We start from the raw sequence: 16,426 nt of genomic DNA, 5'->3' as shown, positions 1-16,426 counted from the left end.
TGAAAACGGTATATGAATTGAGAAGTTGTACGGTTACTTATGAATAATAGGAATGGTTTGTTGTCCACAATACACAGTGTCAAATGGTTTCCAATCTTATGATTTGCATAATAAGCTGATACTTTTGAATGAATGGCTTCGATGTCAACTTTTTATTATTAGCCCAAAAGCAGATAGAATTGATGTCGATGTGAAGGCAATATAATAAAATAAAAGATTTGAATTGTTAAATAATTTGATCATAGTCGGATCGAGGCTTAGTTTTTAAACAGACTTATAATGTAAAGAGAGCTGTACTGAGTGTATTGAAAATAGTGGGATGTTTTTTACACTCAATTAAAGGCACTAATTAGTACTCATGGAATGGTAGCACAAGCACGTGAATCGGTTACAGCTTCGGACAAGACACGCGCGTGACGATGACTGATAATTCAGATGTTTTCGCTAAGTAATACGAACTATTTAACAAGTTTGAGATACGTATAGGATAAGTACATATTCCCTACCTCCTCCTACAAAAGCATTAACTAGGTACCTATTTTACTTTCATAATAGTATATGCCAGTTTTAAATCTAAGAGCCAATAATAATTACATAATGATATAAATGCTACAATTTACGATGATAATGCGAATGCTACGATTTACATTGGTATAAGATATGAAGGGGTTATTTATTTTTCAGATTGTCCCTGGCGGCAGTCGCTGGGCCGCTCCGCACGCGCCCGGGCTCCTTGACTCATGGTTTCAGATGCAGATGCAGGTCAGTTCAACAAACCTTCTTCCCTCTAGTCTCTGGAGACCGAACAATTTGTTTTTGGTAGGAGTGTATTTTCAACAAGTTTAATCGGCAGAGAAAGTGGCTAACTTAATAACTACATGTGAACATTAAAAAAAAAATATATATATATATATATTTTATATATTATTAAAAAAGATAATTAGAACAATTTCGTATTTAACTAAGTTGGACTTTATTACAAAAGTTCTGTATCGTTATACCAACTTACTGGTATCTACCTAAATATTGTATTGAATATAATTATAAAGGAACCTACCTAAGTTAATACTTGGCTGATTAATAAAAAAATATTGTTATATAAGCCTCTGGCTGAAGTTACATGTGTTATAACTATAGATATTATCTTTTAAAAAGTCTTACATTATTTTGTAATATATACATCACCTAAGAATATAGTTAATATTAACAATCTAAACCCAAACAATAAACATGTTGGTTAGTGGAATGAACATTGAAAAATAATTACAATAATTTAATTTAAAATTGATTTAATCAAAAATCATGTAAAGCTTTAAAAATAACAAATCTCGGTATCAGGCTATTTTTTAATGAATAAATACATGTATTTGGAAGGACGAAAATACGAAACTAAGCATCACGAGTAACTAGACTTCATTTGTTTTATACCACATAAAATTCTCACCTATACCCACGGAGGGTGAGAATGGAGGGTCGCGCTTTCGTCGGGCATGGTATAGTAATTAGTTTGAATAGTTTTTTAGGGTTCCGTACCTCGAAAGAAAAGACGGAACCCTTATAGGATCACTTTGTTGTCCGTCCGTCCCTCTGTCTGTCTGTCAAGTCCCTTTTTCTTAGGAACGCGTGGAGGTATCAAGCTAGAATTTATATAAAATACTCAGGTCTACTGTCCTTTGGAGCTGTGAAAAAAATCAAACTTCTAAGCCAATGCAATCAAAAGATGTCCGTTTATGGCGCAAATTTCTGCAAATATGCATGGGAATCAAAACCTACAGGGTACTTCCCCTGAACTCAGAATCTTAAAATTTGGTACGAAGCAACGTCTTATAGCGCAGATAAAGGAAAAATGCGAAAACCGTAATTTTTTACATCCTATAATAATATATGCCTACAGGTTTGAACGGAACCCTCGGTGCGCGAGTGCGACTCGCACTTGGCCGGTTTTATTTATAGTGACTGTGTCAAAATAATATACCATATTTTGTTATTCCTAACATTTACTTTACTTTATTAAAGACTATCGTGATTTAAACTATTAGACATCTACTTGTACCTCCGATTTAAAACATACTCCTAATAGGTACAGTCGCCATCAGATATATCGGAGCGGCCGCTCAAAAATATCTGAACACGCACTCTAGCGCCTTGAAAGGCCAGTAAAGGCGTGTTCAGATAGATATCTGTGAGCACCTTGGCCGCTCCGATATATCTGATGGCCACTGTACACGAAAAACTTGAGTTTTGTCGGGTACCTACGTAACTTTATACAATACCTGTATAATCTCTAACTGCACGTAACTTGAGATTAAAAACCTTTTCCTTTGGCAATTACAGCTATAACAAAACAGTATGTTTATTTGCATTACTAATTTCTAATTGCACTTATAACAACTGCAAACTTAAATGAAAGAACGCACTTGGTTTTTGTTTTAGCAATTTGTTCATAATACAATGAACACATTGAAAGCTAGACTGACCGATTATTTTGTACAATATAACAACAATAAGAATATAACTAGACGATTTACTAATGCTATGAACTAAATTTTTATGTGCAACTTTATTAAAACACAGCTGCTAATTCATGTATTTAAACAATTTAGCATGTACAAGTAGGTAGGTACTTATGTAGTATTTTTACTTTTGCGTAGCATACGCCATCGTCATAGGTCCGTGAATGAAAAATCTCGTATATTTTTTAGATACACATTAAGCGTAAATTAACGTCAATAACAGAGTAAGTAATAGAAATAAAAGTAAAATAATCCCGTTAAAGCGTGCAGATATAAATGCTATACCGTTAATCGTCAATTTAATTGCTCGGTTAGTTCGGATTGGTGGTTTTTACGCGGCCCACCGAAATTAATGTGCAGAGACCTGTAAATAATAACTACAATATATTCATCTTCATACCAAGTCGCATGCCTCATCATTGTTGTAGGTAGATGGTGCCACTTGTATAGTTTTCGAGCTTAGGCACTTAAGCGATCTACTGAAATTTATTAGATTTATTTTTTACCGACATACTAAATCAAGAGAAGTGGGAATTTTTATATTTTATCGAAACGCTTTTTTGTTACATTTAGATAGAGTAGAGCTCTCAAATAGCTACAAAAATAAAGAACTGTAACTACTAATCTATGTTCCCCATTCGCGCCCGTTTTACACGCTTAAGTAACATGAACAATAGCATCAGAAAAAATTGCTGTTAATGAAAGTTGACCTATATTATATAGGACGAGTTAATAATATATAGATTTATAATACATATTCCAGTTTTCCAGTAAAATGGCCGTAACATACGATCTGAAGGAAAGGAAATCATCAATAAATTATAAGGGCACCGTTTTTGCCATTTTGACTGCAGAACCCTAAAAACGAAGGGAGCATAGCGTGATGGGTTATTAGAATCTGATGCGATATGTTCAGCAGGAGTCGCGCGTCATGGCACACAACCTAATAACGATAAAAATTGTGGCTTCCTTCGCACACTTCACTGATTATCGTGCTCATTGTTGTTATTTAGATTTATAAAAACAAAGTTAAAAAAATACGTATGCCATTTAGGAGATATAAGAAACAATGTGTCTAAAGAATCCGGTAGCGCACGCGCGGTTTTTGGGGCATGGCATACTGCGTCCGATTCGCACGTCGCTCCGAAGTTTGAGCGAGACGATGTTATGCGCGTATTATTGTATATCCACATCCCGCTCGCACGTCGGATCGTGCGAATCGGACACAGTGTGCCATGCCCCTTTCTGTTAGGACGATTCAGCAATTTATCTTTTTATATCATGGAACCGTGCATTAAATTCCTACACAAGCGGGCTAAGCATGGTCGCATTATAACGCCTGTCACACCGTGCCTGTCACGTTCTACCAAGTATGTAAGTACGAAAGTGACCGGCATAGCGACAGGTGATAAAAATACAACCATGCTGCCACCGCAGATCAGAAATAAGGATAAGGACTATTGATCTCCTAATTTTAATAACACTATGGTAGACAGTACGTAAGAAGTTATTTTAATATAAGAGTCAAATAAGCTACTTACCTAATCGGATGCAATATAGAGTTAGCAAGAGAGACGTTTCATGTGACGTCAATATGTTTAGATAAATTTACCTTCTTTATAGGTATATGGATTTACGCTATTTTAGAATCATTGGAAACTTCCAATCAAAATTTATTTGGAACATGATCGATAAAATATTTTCACTTACTATAGTTATTTGGATATTTTGATAACTCGTGCATGCGAACTATTTTGTGATGTCGGATCTTTTTTGTTTAAGAATAATACATTTTTCTTAAGTTCGTTTAGGTTAAAAAGAACTCCATAGAAGTAAGCAAATGTGTATCGAGTAGCCTATGTAGTAAAACAATGTTATAACCTCAAGTAGTATGATTATTACCTATTACTCATTATTTAGTGCTTGAACTCGATGCTTTTTCTGCGGATTTGTATAGAACACTAAAAAATCGAAGTTTATTTTAGTGTGGCTACCACCAGTTCGGCACTGACATAAACGCTATCGAGAAAGTAACTTACTTTCTGTACATCTCGCTCGTACTCGCATACAAGTGTGAGCGAGATGTATAGAAAGTAAATTACGTTCTCGACAGCGTATATGTCAGTTTTGACACTGTCAGTGACTAATGGTACGGGTATAGGTTATAAAAGGATTTGTTTTATTGTTTTTAAACTTGATTCCTTTTAAAATCTGATTTTTAGAACATTACAGACTTCTTTAATAACTGTAGATGTACTAAATGTAGGATTAGTAGCCGTTTCCTACGGAATGATTAGTTTTAATTTTTCCAGCAAGCATTATATTGATAGCTTATTACATTATATTTCTAAAGTGAATTTCGTAAATGTACGGGAACTAGGTACGTAGGAATGTTTTCCCGTGCGTGCGTGTAGCGTGTAAAATAATATTAAACGCACCATTAGAGCCGCGCGCACTGTGACATCGGCCATTGTTCGCTTCCTCCACATCCACGTTACGTCACGGTAGCCGGTACCGGAGACTACATAAATAAGGGAATTAAACTATTAGCTACTAATGTACTTAATTGAGTTATTAATTCGTACGAGATCTCTACAATATAAGTAGGTGCAAGCGTAAAGAAAATAAACATATAGTTATACCTACAGTTGATAAATGATAAATGCTTTGCCACATTATGTAAAAAGTAGATCGTTTCATTCAGGAAGACGGGTGCCACGACTCGTATCTCGTATTCTCGTTTAATTAGATTTGACAAATCGGAGCGTCATCGTTAATGACGCGAACTATATGACTTATTTCATAGTTTTTAAAGCTAATTTTAAAACTATACGGTGAAATTTAAATCGTAACTGAATAGGTATACTTCTGCATATATTTTTTTCATTTAGATTTATATTTCCTACATTTTTGTCACCCGACATCAGTATTCGCATTTATAAAAAAAAAGACACCTATTGAAGTTTTATACGATTATATAATGATTTATCTAATAAATTAATAATACGCTTCTGCATTCATATTTGGTTTTGTGCCCTTAGTTTCAATTAGCATTATACACTTCGGTGGTTTTACTCAGTTGCGTAAGCACAAACGTAAATGAGATTCATAATATGAACGGGGAGAGGGGCGAGGGGCGGGAGGATAGTGACAGGATTCACGGTCCAACTGACGAACACAATGATCGCACTCAATACCGATCGATTATGCCTTTATATGTATCTACACAGTATCTGTACAAAGTACCTATCATTAGCTATTAGTCAAGTTTGTTGGTACCTACATCTGCACTGTGCTGCGATGTAAAAATAAAAACTAATTTCCAAGATCACCATAAACGGAAACGGAAATGTTTCGGAAGTTACTTATAGTCAAATATTAATGTACTTAGGTAAACCATACCCTGTAGGTGACTTACTTATAATTAAAATTATTTTATTATCTCGCCACAATAAATCTTCCTACCTACCTACAATATTTTGGCATTCACTTTTACCCACCGCACTACTTGTCCATTACTAGGTATTACTTCGACGATAAGAAATCAATGGGTCAATTGATTATCTGTAAAATAAACCGCAAAATCTTACTGACGTATTTAGCTGCAATACATTTTTGTACAGATAGGTGTCCTCGTATCAACTACTATCACAAAGTAAATGTAAGTTTTAAACAGGACTTTTGATAAAGTTAAAATCCGCGAACGTGGTGTTAGATACCATGTTCAAACAGCGCTGAAAACTAATATTGCCCCGTAACTTTATCAGCTTGTCGATAAGTAAATGCGCCGCGACTGTTCATTCACACTGTAGAATTTAGTATCGTATTATCCCATACGTAAGATTGTAAACGTTCATAATAAGTTGACTTTTACTTCACTCTCTAGATTAGCATCGATTTAAAAGATACATTTCCTACTAGCATGTCCGAATAAAATATGCGATGCGAATAAGATTTCATGTCCATTCACGTAGCGAGCACAAAATCGATTCCAGGCGATCTTAGAGCTAAAACACGAGCCGAGCGCAGACAATCTGGGTTAGGGCGACGCGACCCTAAATCGAACTTGTAATCTCCGTCTGACGGTGTACGAGGGAGCGAGACAGGGCGACGCGAGGCTGACCTAGAGTAGCAGGTTGGGAATCCGGAAGGTATGAAGGAACCGGCTCCGCAGTGCATTTTTCCATTCAATGGAAAGCGCGCTTAGAGTTCGCAACGATGAGCCCTAAGGAATTTTCGAGTTACCTACTCTTTGTTATTATAATTTTTCATAATGAAAGATTTTCTGTATGCTTTATTTATAGATATTAATCGGTACTACTCATTGGTTTAACATTCGCATCAATTACAAAAAAGTTTACTAATATAAAAAGAAAGTCAGATGTTTATTTTCTTTGAACGACTACATATTCAGATACATACTCGTACTTGACATGATACACCGTGGCCTGGTAAAACCCGACCTGCAAACTAGTTAATAATTTACTTTTTCCTTTTGAAAATAGGTAGTATAAACTATTTATTGTATTTATTGGCTACCCAAAAAAGCTACTAATTTATGTCAAATTGCTAGTTGCAACATTTGTCATGACATTTGGCAAGTCCTCAAACTCCAACGAACCAATACGGATTTCAATGCCAAACGAAAATGGTAGTTGCTGTAATTAGCTGCAATCTTACCTACATATTTTCATAATAGTGTTTGTGATTCGATCGCCTACGTCGCCGTCGTCGCCGCTGTTCGTTCGTGGTTCATGCAGAGCCCGGCGCCGGCTTGTCTAAGTATGCTGCCATCACTTGTCAAATGTTTCACAGAATCACTCTTGTTTGTAACGTCTCCCTTCATTTATGTAATTAGTTTTGAGAGTTGAAGGCTTGGTGCGCCTTCATGCATTATGCCAATCCAATAGCCATTGAAACCGGCACGTCTTTAAAAGGTAGATACTTGTCTTTTACATGTAAGTGCTTTTTTCTAAGTTACTTTGATTACTGGTACAGTTCAAATACTTCAAATCAATCGGACCGTCGATGTAGAGACGCTGATTTAGTCCAATATTGAACTGTACCTAAGTCATCAATCTAAAGATCCCTTTTTTGAACCATCTTTGGGACGAAGCCCCGCTTGCCCCCATGCCACCATACCTAATGCTTTGCCCCTCAGCGCACTCCCTGGAGCTAGCCACGGAATCCACAGGTTTCGTTTTCGAATAGTAGTATACTAACTAGTAGATTAGGTATCTACCTAAACATAGAGCCCTATGTTTTATTGTTGTTGCTGGCGTCGCTCGAGAGATGAAATGTAAGTACCGGTCGGGTATAATGCAATGATATGCTTGTAGGTATTCATGTTTTGGCGTCTTTCAAATCAATTATTTATGTTATTGTAAATAGTTCCCCTCCCTAGAATGTGTGATAGAAATATGATCAATATCAAGAAAGTAGCGATAACTTAATAATCATTTTATTATTAAACCAAGATTTTTGCTGAAATGTACATATCTACCAAACCTTCTATTTCAAACTCTTCTATCTGTTTGTTTTCCTATTTGTTTTGCTTTACACATATTTTTTTTTATTGTTGTTTTAGTAATTAATATTATCATGCTTTGTTTTATTGTATGTTTTGACTTTACTTAAGAATAAATCTATTACTAGTATTACCTACTACCATACGAAAATGCCTAACTACCTAAGTAAGTATTTTATTAATTACGTATTGCTAACTTGATCGCATCTTAGATAAAGTAAGCTTAGATTAAATACATGTAGAATAACGCAGCGCAGCTTCATCACCTTTTCGTCAAAATGTTTAATGTCCGCTAGTTCTCTCTAGTTCCATATAAGTTATTTTCTATTTAGCGTCAAAGAAACGGCACGGGGAGGCTTTAAAGTATACCAGCTTCTGGCCAGAGTACCTAAAGGTTAAGCCCGTTGTCGGAACGACGCATTCGCCATCTCGAAGTGCAACAAATTTCAAAGGGCATGTGGCCCAATTACTGGCGTGTCAGCGCGACGCTGCGCGGCTTTCTACCCCGCGGCCACGCTGCGCAGTGCCGCCGCCTCGCGCATTCCGCGCTCGCGCACGCTGCCTCTGCCCATCGTATTTGCACTTTTGCACTACCATTATTTGAAGCAGGCTACACTATTAAAAAAAACAGTAAACACAAGTAGCACCCATTTTGTCCTGAATACAAAATCTAGTAAAATATATAACAAATTATCACAATAATGTTGATATTAAAGTAATATAGGGAAATGAAAAAAATATATATACGGAGCCTGAAAATTTCAAATAAGTATTTTAAACTTCCAAGAAGGAAGTTTAGTAGTAAAGGCACCATTCGATTTCTTAAATTTTGTATAAAACTAAATTGTATAGTAACTATATACATAAACGTAAAATTTCACCGACAATATCGCAATTTCCTTGTTTTCCATACTTCAAGATGGGCTCTCCGTGATCGTAACGTCACGTTCACTTATCGTTTTGTCATTTCTGACTTATTTATTGCTTTAATACGATGGGTCCCATATAGACATTTGACCCTAAAAACAAACCTGATCGATTGATACAATTAATAAAAAAAATGTCATCTAACTTATTAGGTAATGACTTTGTTTCACATACTTAGCGTCTGGATTAAGTTGATTAATAGTACATTACTACAGAGGCCGGGACAAAAGGAGTTGCCGGCCGAAGACATATAGACTAGGATAGGTCTGAGGCGGGCAACCCCATATTTCCCGCCGAGGTATGTATAGTGCTTTTCTCAAACATGCAATGAAATAATAATAAAAATAGGATGATGATGATGATGATTGTTTCATGTCCTAATGTGATAGGTTATGCAGTCCGTCAAGTGCGTGGGGTATTGCAGGGTAACAAAAATTAGAATATTTTGGCGCTACGACGCACGCCATTACGCTTTTTTTTTTTTTCTTTTTTGTGTTTTAATATTATTACTTTGGGGTTTCCTAAAGGGGATAAAAATTTGATTATTTTTGCGCTACGACGCACTGTTTATATAAGTTTTTTTTTCAGTCATGTAGAAATCTTTATAGGGCTGTATCTCCTAAACCGTGCGTCGTAGCGCAAAAATAATCAAATTTTCGTTTTCGTCTAGAATACCCTGCATAATAATAATAAAACACAACAAAGAAAAAAAAACACAAAAAAGAAAAAAAAGAGGACTTTACCGGCGTCTTGTCCTAGCCGCACCTGAAAAGTCATACTTCGCAGCCTATTATAAGGAGCATAACATCAATATCTCATTGCATGTTTGACAAAATTATTTTGATTTACACTCTGGAGCATTTTCCTCGGGGCAAATTCCTAAATCTATAGAGGTCCCAAATATCATTTAATTTAACTCTGACAATATCAGCCAAAGCAATAAAATAAACATCAGAAAAATACACAGCTGTCTATCTGTAATCGAACTTATTATAAAGCAGTTATGAAGTAGGTATATTGTATACATCGTAACATAAGTAGTAGATAAAAAGAAAGAATACGTTTTTATAGTAAAACATTTTTCCGTTTGCGTGATTATAATGAATGTTTTGCTTTGTAAAGTCAGAAATCCGGGAGAAGTGTTTTTGTTTCTACACACTTTTATTTAGCTTCACTCCGAGTATTTTGTCTACCTACTTATATACATTACTTATTCATTTATTTATTTATACTTTATTGCACATAAAATATTAAGTACAAATGGTGAACTTAATTTAGGGCTGGTGGCCTAGCGGTAAGAGCATGAGACTTTCAATCCGGAGGTCGCGAGTTCAAACCCCGGCTCGTACCCATGAGTTTTTCGGAACTTATGTACGAAATATCGTTTGATATTTACCAGTCGCTTTTTGGTAAAGGAAAACATCGTGAGGAAACCGGACTCATCCCAACAAGGCCTAGTTTACCCTCTGGGTTGGAAGGTCAGATGGCAGTCGCTTTCGTAAAAAGTAGTGCCTACGCCAATTCTTGGGATTAGTTGTCAAGCGGACCCCAGGCTCCCATGAGCCGTGGCAAAATGCTGGGACAACGCGAGGAAGAAGAAAGTGGACTTAATGCCTTAAGGCATTCTCTACCAGTCAACCATTGGGCCAAACAGAAACTTACAATTGGTGCGCGAAAGAAAATCAGTACAGAGAGATAAAAGTCACTACAAATAAACATGCATAAATACATAGTATTATAATAAATAAAAACATATACCATATATACATACATACATACATACACATATATATAATATATACATTTTTGAAATATTTTACCCATTTAAAACCGTCATATAAATATCCGTTACCTAAATATCTACATATACACATTATACATGTACCTACTGTGAAACATTATTTACATCTGTCAAATAAATGCTTGCGTAACATGCGCTTGAAAGTGAATTTACTTTGAGCCTTTCCTAATGAGTGGAAAGTCGGTCCACAGGCGTATCGCCTGAACAGTATACCTAGGAGTTGGTCAGGAAATCGGTGTGATGAGGGGGAAGGAAAGCTAATGTAAGGCTAATGTCTATAATCAGACCTAGGTTTTTCACTTTAGATGATACCGGTATCACGACATCCTCAAACCTGATCGGTGCTAAACTATGTAAATCCATCAACACGAGCATCCGTGGGCTCCCAAGTACGATCGCTTGACATGTGGTTGGATTAACTACGATCCCAAGACAACGTGACCAAGCAGAAAGACGGTTTAAATTGCTATTCATGATAGAGACTGCATAATCCATGTCCTTAACGTTCGCCTGTGTATAAAGATGCAGATCGTCAGCAGCCAATGTTAGGAGTGATCATATTGATTAAAATTTAAAAAAGAAGAGGTAAGAGAATACCGACCTGTGGAACTCCAGCAGAGAGATCACACCAGTTAGAGAAGGTCGGCACGAACTGATTGGCGGCGATCTTGAAGATAAGATGAAAACCACTGAATCAACGACGATGACATATTCAAGTAACGAAGGCAGGCTAGTAAAAGGTCATGGTTAACCGCATTAAATGCATTTGAGAAATCGACCAGTACCAACAACCTTAACTGAGACAGCCTCCATGCCTTGTCTAACATCTTCGACTACTTTTTAGCAGAGCTGTACAAGTACTATACCCTGGGCGAAAACCAGATTGAAAGGGAGAAAGAATTTGATTGGAATAACATGAGACGAAAGTTGCTTAAGAACGATTGCTTCTAAAATCTTTGATAGAAACGGAAGAACGGAAATAGGACGAAAGTATTTTAATGAAATAGGGTTCGAAACATTGGGAAGCGGTATGACATAGGCTTTCCACCATGCCAAAGGAAAACTCCAGTAGTGAGTGAAAAATTAACTATGTATGTTAGAACTGGGAGAACACATTCCAAGATACTTACGATCATTAATCTGCTCACCTCGTCATGGTCTACAGCATTCGATATAATCGATTTTATCACCTTAAGTATGTCATCGTCGGTGGCTTGAATGAGTAAAAAAGTTATATTAAAAAGATAGGGCAAGGCTCTAATGTAGGCTAAACTTTTTGTTGAAGTCGTAGCGGAATCTAAAGGCAAAGTTTTAGCGAAGTGTAAATTTAAATCATTCAGAGAGATAGAGGATGAAGTTGTACCAGTAGGTTTAACGATGCCGATTGTTTTAAGAATTTCCATGTTTCAGCTGGTGATGAACATGAAATATTGACATGGATATATTTCCGTTTGGTAGCTCTCACCATCTGATTGCATTTATTCCTGGCTGTCTTAAAGATGTTCCATTTATCTTCGCAACAATCTCGCTTACACCTCCTAAATGCCCGATAGCATCTCGCTATAGCGATTCTGACAACCTGGGTAATCCACGGAGCAGGCGGACGTTTTAACTTAACCGTATGGATGGGAGTATGTGTGTTGAACAATTTTAACACAGTCGAGTTAAAAGTGTCCACAGCCTCGTCAACGGATGGTGCCGAATACGTCGTAGACCAGTCCAGCACGCACGCGTCTCGTTTTAAAGCTTCAATATCTAGCTTAGCGAAGCTGTGAATTTGGACAGTGACACGTTGTGGTTTGGGAGGCCGGACTCGGTAGCTTATGTAAATTAGATCATAATGTGAAAAACCTGGGGCTGGAAACTGCCCGACCGCATCCGAAAGATCAATAGACGAGACAATAATAAGATCTAACCAGGAGTCTGACGTATCTAAATTGTGGTGAGTGGGTCTAAGTCTAAGTGGGAGAACAGCTAAGTCAACTGACTCTACAGTTGCATACAATTTGCGAGTTCTAAGATTGTCCTTGACAAGGTCCGTATTAAAAATCCCCCGTGATTCTGATGGGCATACTCAGTGCTTAAAGGGGCCAGTAAAGTTTCGAGGTCCGCTGGTACTTTATTCCACCAATGTTAACCTCGACAAACAAATATTTCATAGACCCAGAACATTGTGGTGAGGATGTATCAATAATTTTAAAAGGAACGTTACTGTGGAAATATATGGCAACACCGCCACCCCTCCTGCCAATACGATCGTTCCGCAGCAAGACATAGCCAGGGAGGCCGAAGGAAGTAGACGCGAGATTAAGCCATGTTTCAGACACAAGTATGGCGTGGACATTACATGAGGAGAAAGGCTCGAGAAAATCATTATAGTGGCCAAGAATATACTTTGTGCATTTATATGACACACATTGAAGTTCTTGTGATAGTTTTGAAAAGTGTTAAATAAGCAGTTACGAAGTGTATCAAGCTCTGATATTGTGCTATTTAGTGAATGAAAAGAAACAGACATGTTGCAAGCAGAATAAAAAGATCCATCATCATTATCATGGGACATAATATTCCAAAGGTAGGTACACAAATATATAAAAAGCAGATATAAAATAATAATAAAAAAATAAATAAAATAAACATTATATTTCCGTGCCAGAAAGCACATGTAGCTAAAATAAGCCAACAAGGTTCTCTTTAACCCACCGGCCAACCGATTACACAAGGTATGATATTACAAAGTAGTATTGAATAAACTGAATCTATCAATCAAATAATATAGGTATAAAAACATGACAAAAGTAACTAAGTAAATAAATGGTACCTATAGAAAAAATGTAACTATAAAAATGTATTCATGTATTATGATTCCAATTTTGTATCTTAAATTTCAACCACTTCCCGGTGTCTATTTAGGTTGAAATTTGATGTACACTCATAATTGTGATGACAATGCATTGAAATACAAACATGGAGCGTTCTGATGATGCATGTCGGAATGAAACCAAAGGAACTTCCCAATGCAAATACACACATTCATTGTCAAGTTTAGACTCATGAAAATGGTCTCAAGAAGTAGTTGATAGATATACAAAGGATAGCAAGTAGCAGTCAGCAGTGAAAATCTGTACCAAAAAACGATTACTTAATGCTTTGAGTCGCCAACGGAGTCGGAGAAGTCGGAGAAGCAGCAGCCGCGCGGTATCGCGACGACGCTGCAGACGCATTACGTTCCAAGTCTTAAACCATTTGCTGAGCCGACTACTACACTTCTGCCAGTACTAGTCTTACCTACTATTTACGTAATATTACTTATCAGATTAATTAAGTATATAATTATAATTAGTCCTGTTGGCAGTTAATGCTTACATGATTTTATAATACTATTTGTAACAAAATTAATTCATTTTAATCAGTGCTTTCTTAAGTGTACTCTTTATTTTATCTGGATGTTTTTCTAGAGTTTCTATTACTTGTTTGGGTAAGCTGTTCAGGATATTAGTCAGGTATGTTGGCCAGAGCCTTTTGCCATATTAATTGTTACTTTTAGTTATTTAGGGATCTTTTAGTGATCTAGGGTGGTATATTTTATACTTTTGGTGCTTTATTTCATCCGCTACTTTTGATGCGTTCTTTGATTTTAAACGTAGGTAATATATATGGGTAGCGGATTTTACTATATGTAGGTGTATATATTTCTAAGATGTAACATGGAACAACGGAGGAATGTTCCTGTTATCATAAATAAACCATATCAACTTGGCACAATTTATATCGTGATTTACTAAACAAAACGATCATAGGTCATATTAAGACCTTTTCCAGAGACATAAAAAAACCTGGAAAACTTTTACATGGTCATTGGCTTTAGATCGTGATTCTTAATAAAAAGTAACTTAAGAGGCCGTTATCGATTTTAGTCGGCAAAATGTCAAATTGATAGATTTAGCGCATGAAATTGTACACCTTTTGTTAACTATTAGAAATAACAAGTACTGGTTTCTGTTAGCACGTCTTGTTATCTTTAATTTTAATCATCATTTTTTTTAAACAGACTCACTTAATTAGTAATGTTTTTTTTCTGATGGACGTTTAGGTAAACGCGCGTACAGCTGTGCAGCAGCGCAGCTTATTTGTATATTTGGTAAAGTTGGGACTGCTAAAAATAGTAATTTTGTATTACACATATCCTGTACTTCAACTTTAATAAACTAAATTTTTGTTAAAAATTAATTTAGTATGGGTAGCACATCGTTACTGGTGAATTTCCAATATGACTTGGAACTCCGGTGGCCGTCTAAGAAGTGTAACTTTCTTACGGTAGATGTCACTAGGGTCCCCTAGACCCATATGGTGGAAAAATTTGCTGCCTAGGGATGAGGTCTTGGTGGCTCAGATGGCAGAGCGCTGGAGTATCGATCCAGAGGCCGTGAGTTCAAATCTCACCTAAGACAGTAACTTTTGCACTTTTAAATTTATATTTTTGTTGTTATAAATTTGAAGTGTAAATGAAAGTTAGACGAAATCAATGTTCTCCAGAAATTACTTCAAAACAAGTGTCAATTTTTCTGAAAATTGACTTCATTTTGATACTTAAACAATCTACAGCATTTGCTGAAACTGTTCATACATCATTTTGTATAATTTACTACCATATTATTTGACTAATTTTTAATAACTGTCCCTTGTCGTCACATATTACCGGGGACGCACCTTATTAGTTTATTACTCGTATTATAAGGCAAGATAAAAAACGTGTTAAAAGAAATCAATACTTGTTATTTTATTATGTAACAAAAGGTGTACAATTTCAACGACTAAATCTATCAGTTATAAATTTTTGCTCTAAAATCGTTACCGAGCTCTTAAGATGGGACATAAAGCCAAAAAATTAGAAAGGAACATAAGATTAGGCACGCCGCGCGAGACTTGCGACGGGAGATTTTGTGGTTGCGCAGGTTTTGATATTTTTCCTCAATATGTCTGAAAATTCCTTGGCTTATACTGCTATCGTATGCAGGGTAACAATATACGTATACAATTGAAAATAATTGAACATTGTAACGCATATTTTTATTGTTTTTGTTTTCGTTCGAGCCAACTTTAAACTTTTAAGGTTTTGGTTCAGAAAACGTGTAAAACGTGGCTTTGGTGATATGGTTATAGCGTTAAGTTATCCATGTATTAGGTATGTGTACTTCTGCACATTACTTTTAAACTACCTATTGATATAAAAAAAAACGTACCCTGGAAACAGAAAAAGGTGAATAAGTTTTTAAACTTACACAAATTACCTTAAAGGTATATCATTGAGTCCATCCATGCTTGCTCGACTATTTACATACGTTATCTCTTATTGACACGTCCGAACGACTTATCGGTCGCTTCGGTCTGGATATGCTTATGCACGGCGCTCGAGGTCCAAATAAAAAAAAAAACTTATTTTTAAATGATTGTTCATGCTTGTATTTAGGCTTCTTTCAAGTTTAACTGAAAATACCTACGCTTAAAGCTGGTTTTGACCAGCATTGTAGAAGTTTCCCAAGTTGCCAATTTTCTACCGGAAAAGTTATCAGAAATTTAAAATTAGTATATAAAATAAACACAGGCTTTGTTAGATATTCCTTCTGCCTGTCTAATTAATATGTGATATGTAACATT

At 36.1% G+C, this 16,426-nt stretch overlaps 1 protein-coding gene across 1 annotated transcript in view; it reads left to right on the top strand.

Moving 5' to 3' along the window:
• Positions 1 to 16,426, top strand: part of LOC133516531 (dendritic arbor reduction protein 1) — a 95,974-nt gene that overhangs the window by 5,690 nt on the left and 73,858 nt on the right. Inside the window, exon 2 of the mRNA XM_061849523.1 lies at positions 685 to 762. Coding sequence (XP_061705507.1) covers positions 685 to 762 — 78 coding nt within the window. The remainder of the gene's footprint in view (positions 1 to 684; positions 763 to 16,426) is intronic.

Source organism: Cydia pomonella, chromosome 1, assembly GCF_033807575.1.
Source record: "Cydia pomonella isolate Wapato2018A chromosome 1, ilCydPomo1, whole genome shotgun sequence".
NCBI classification, from domain to species: Eukaryota; Metazoa; Arthropoda; class Insecta; order Lepidoptera; family Tortricidae; genus Cydia; species Cydia pomonella.
This window is presented reverse-complemented; position numbering and strand designations above follow the sequence as displayed.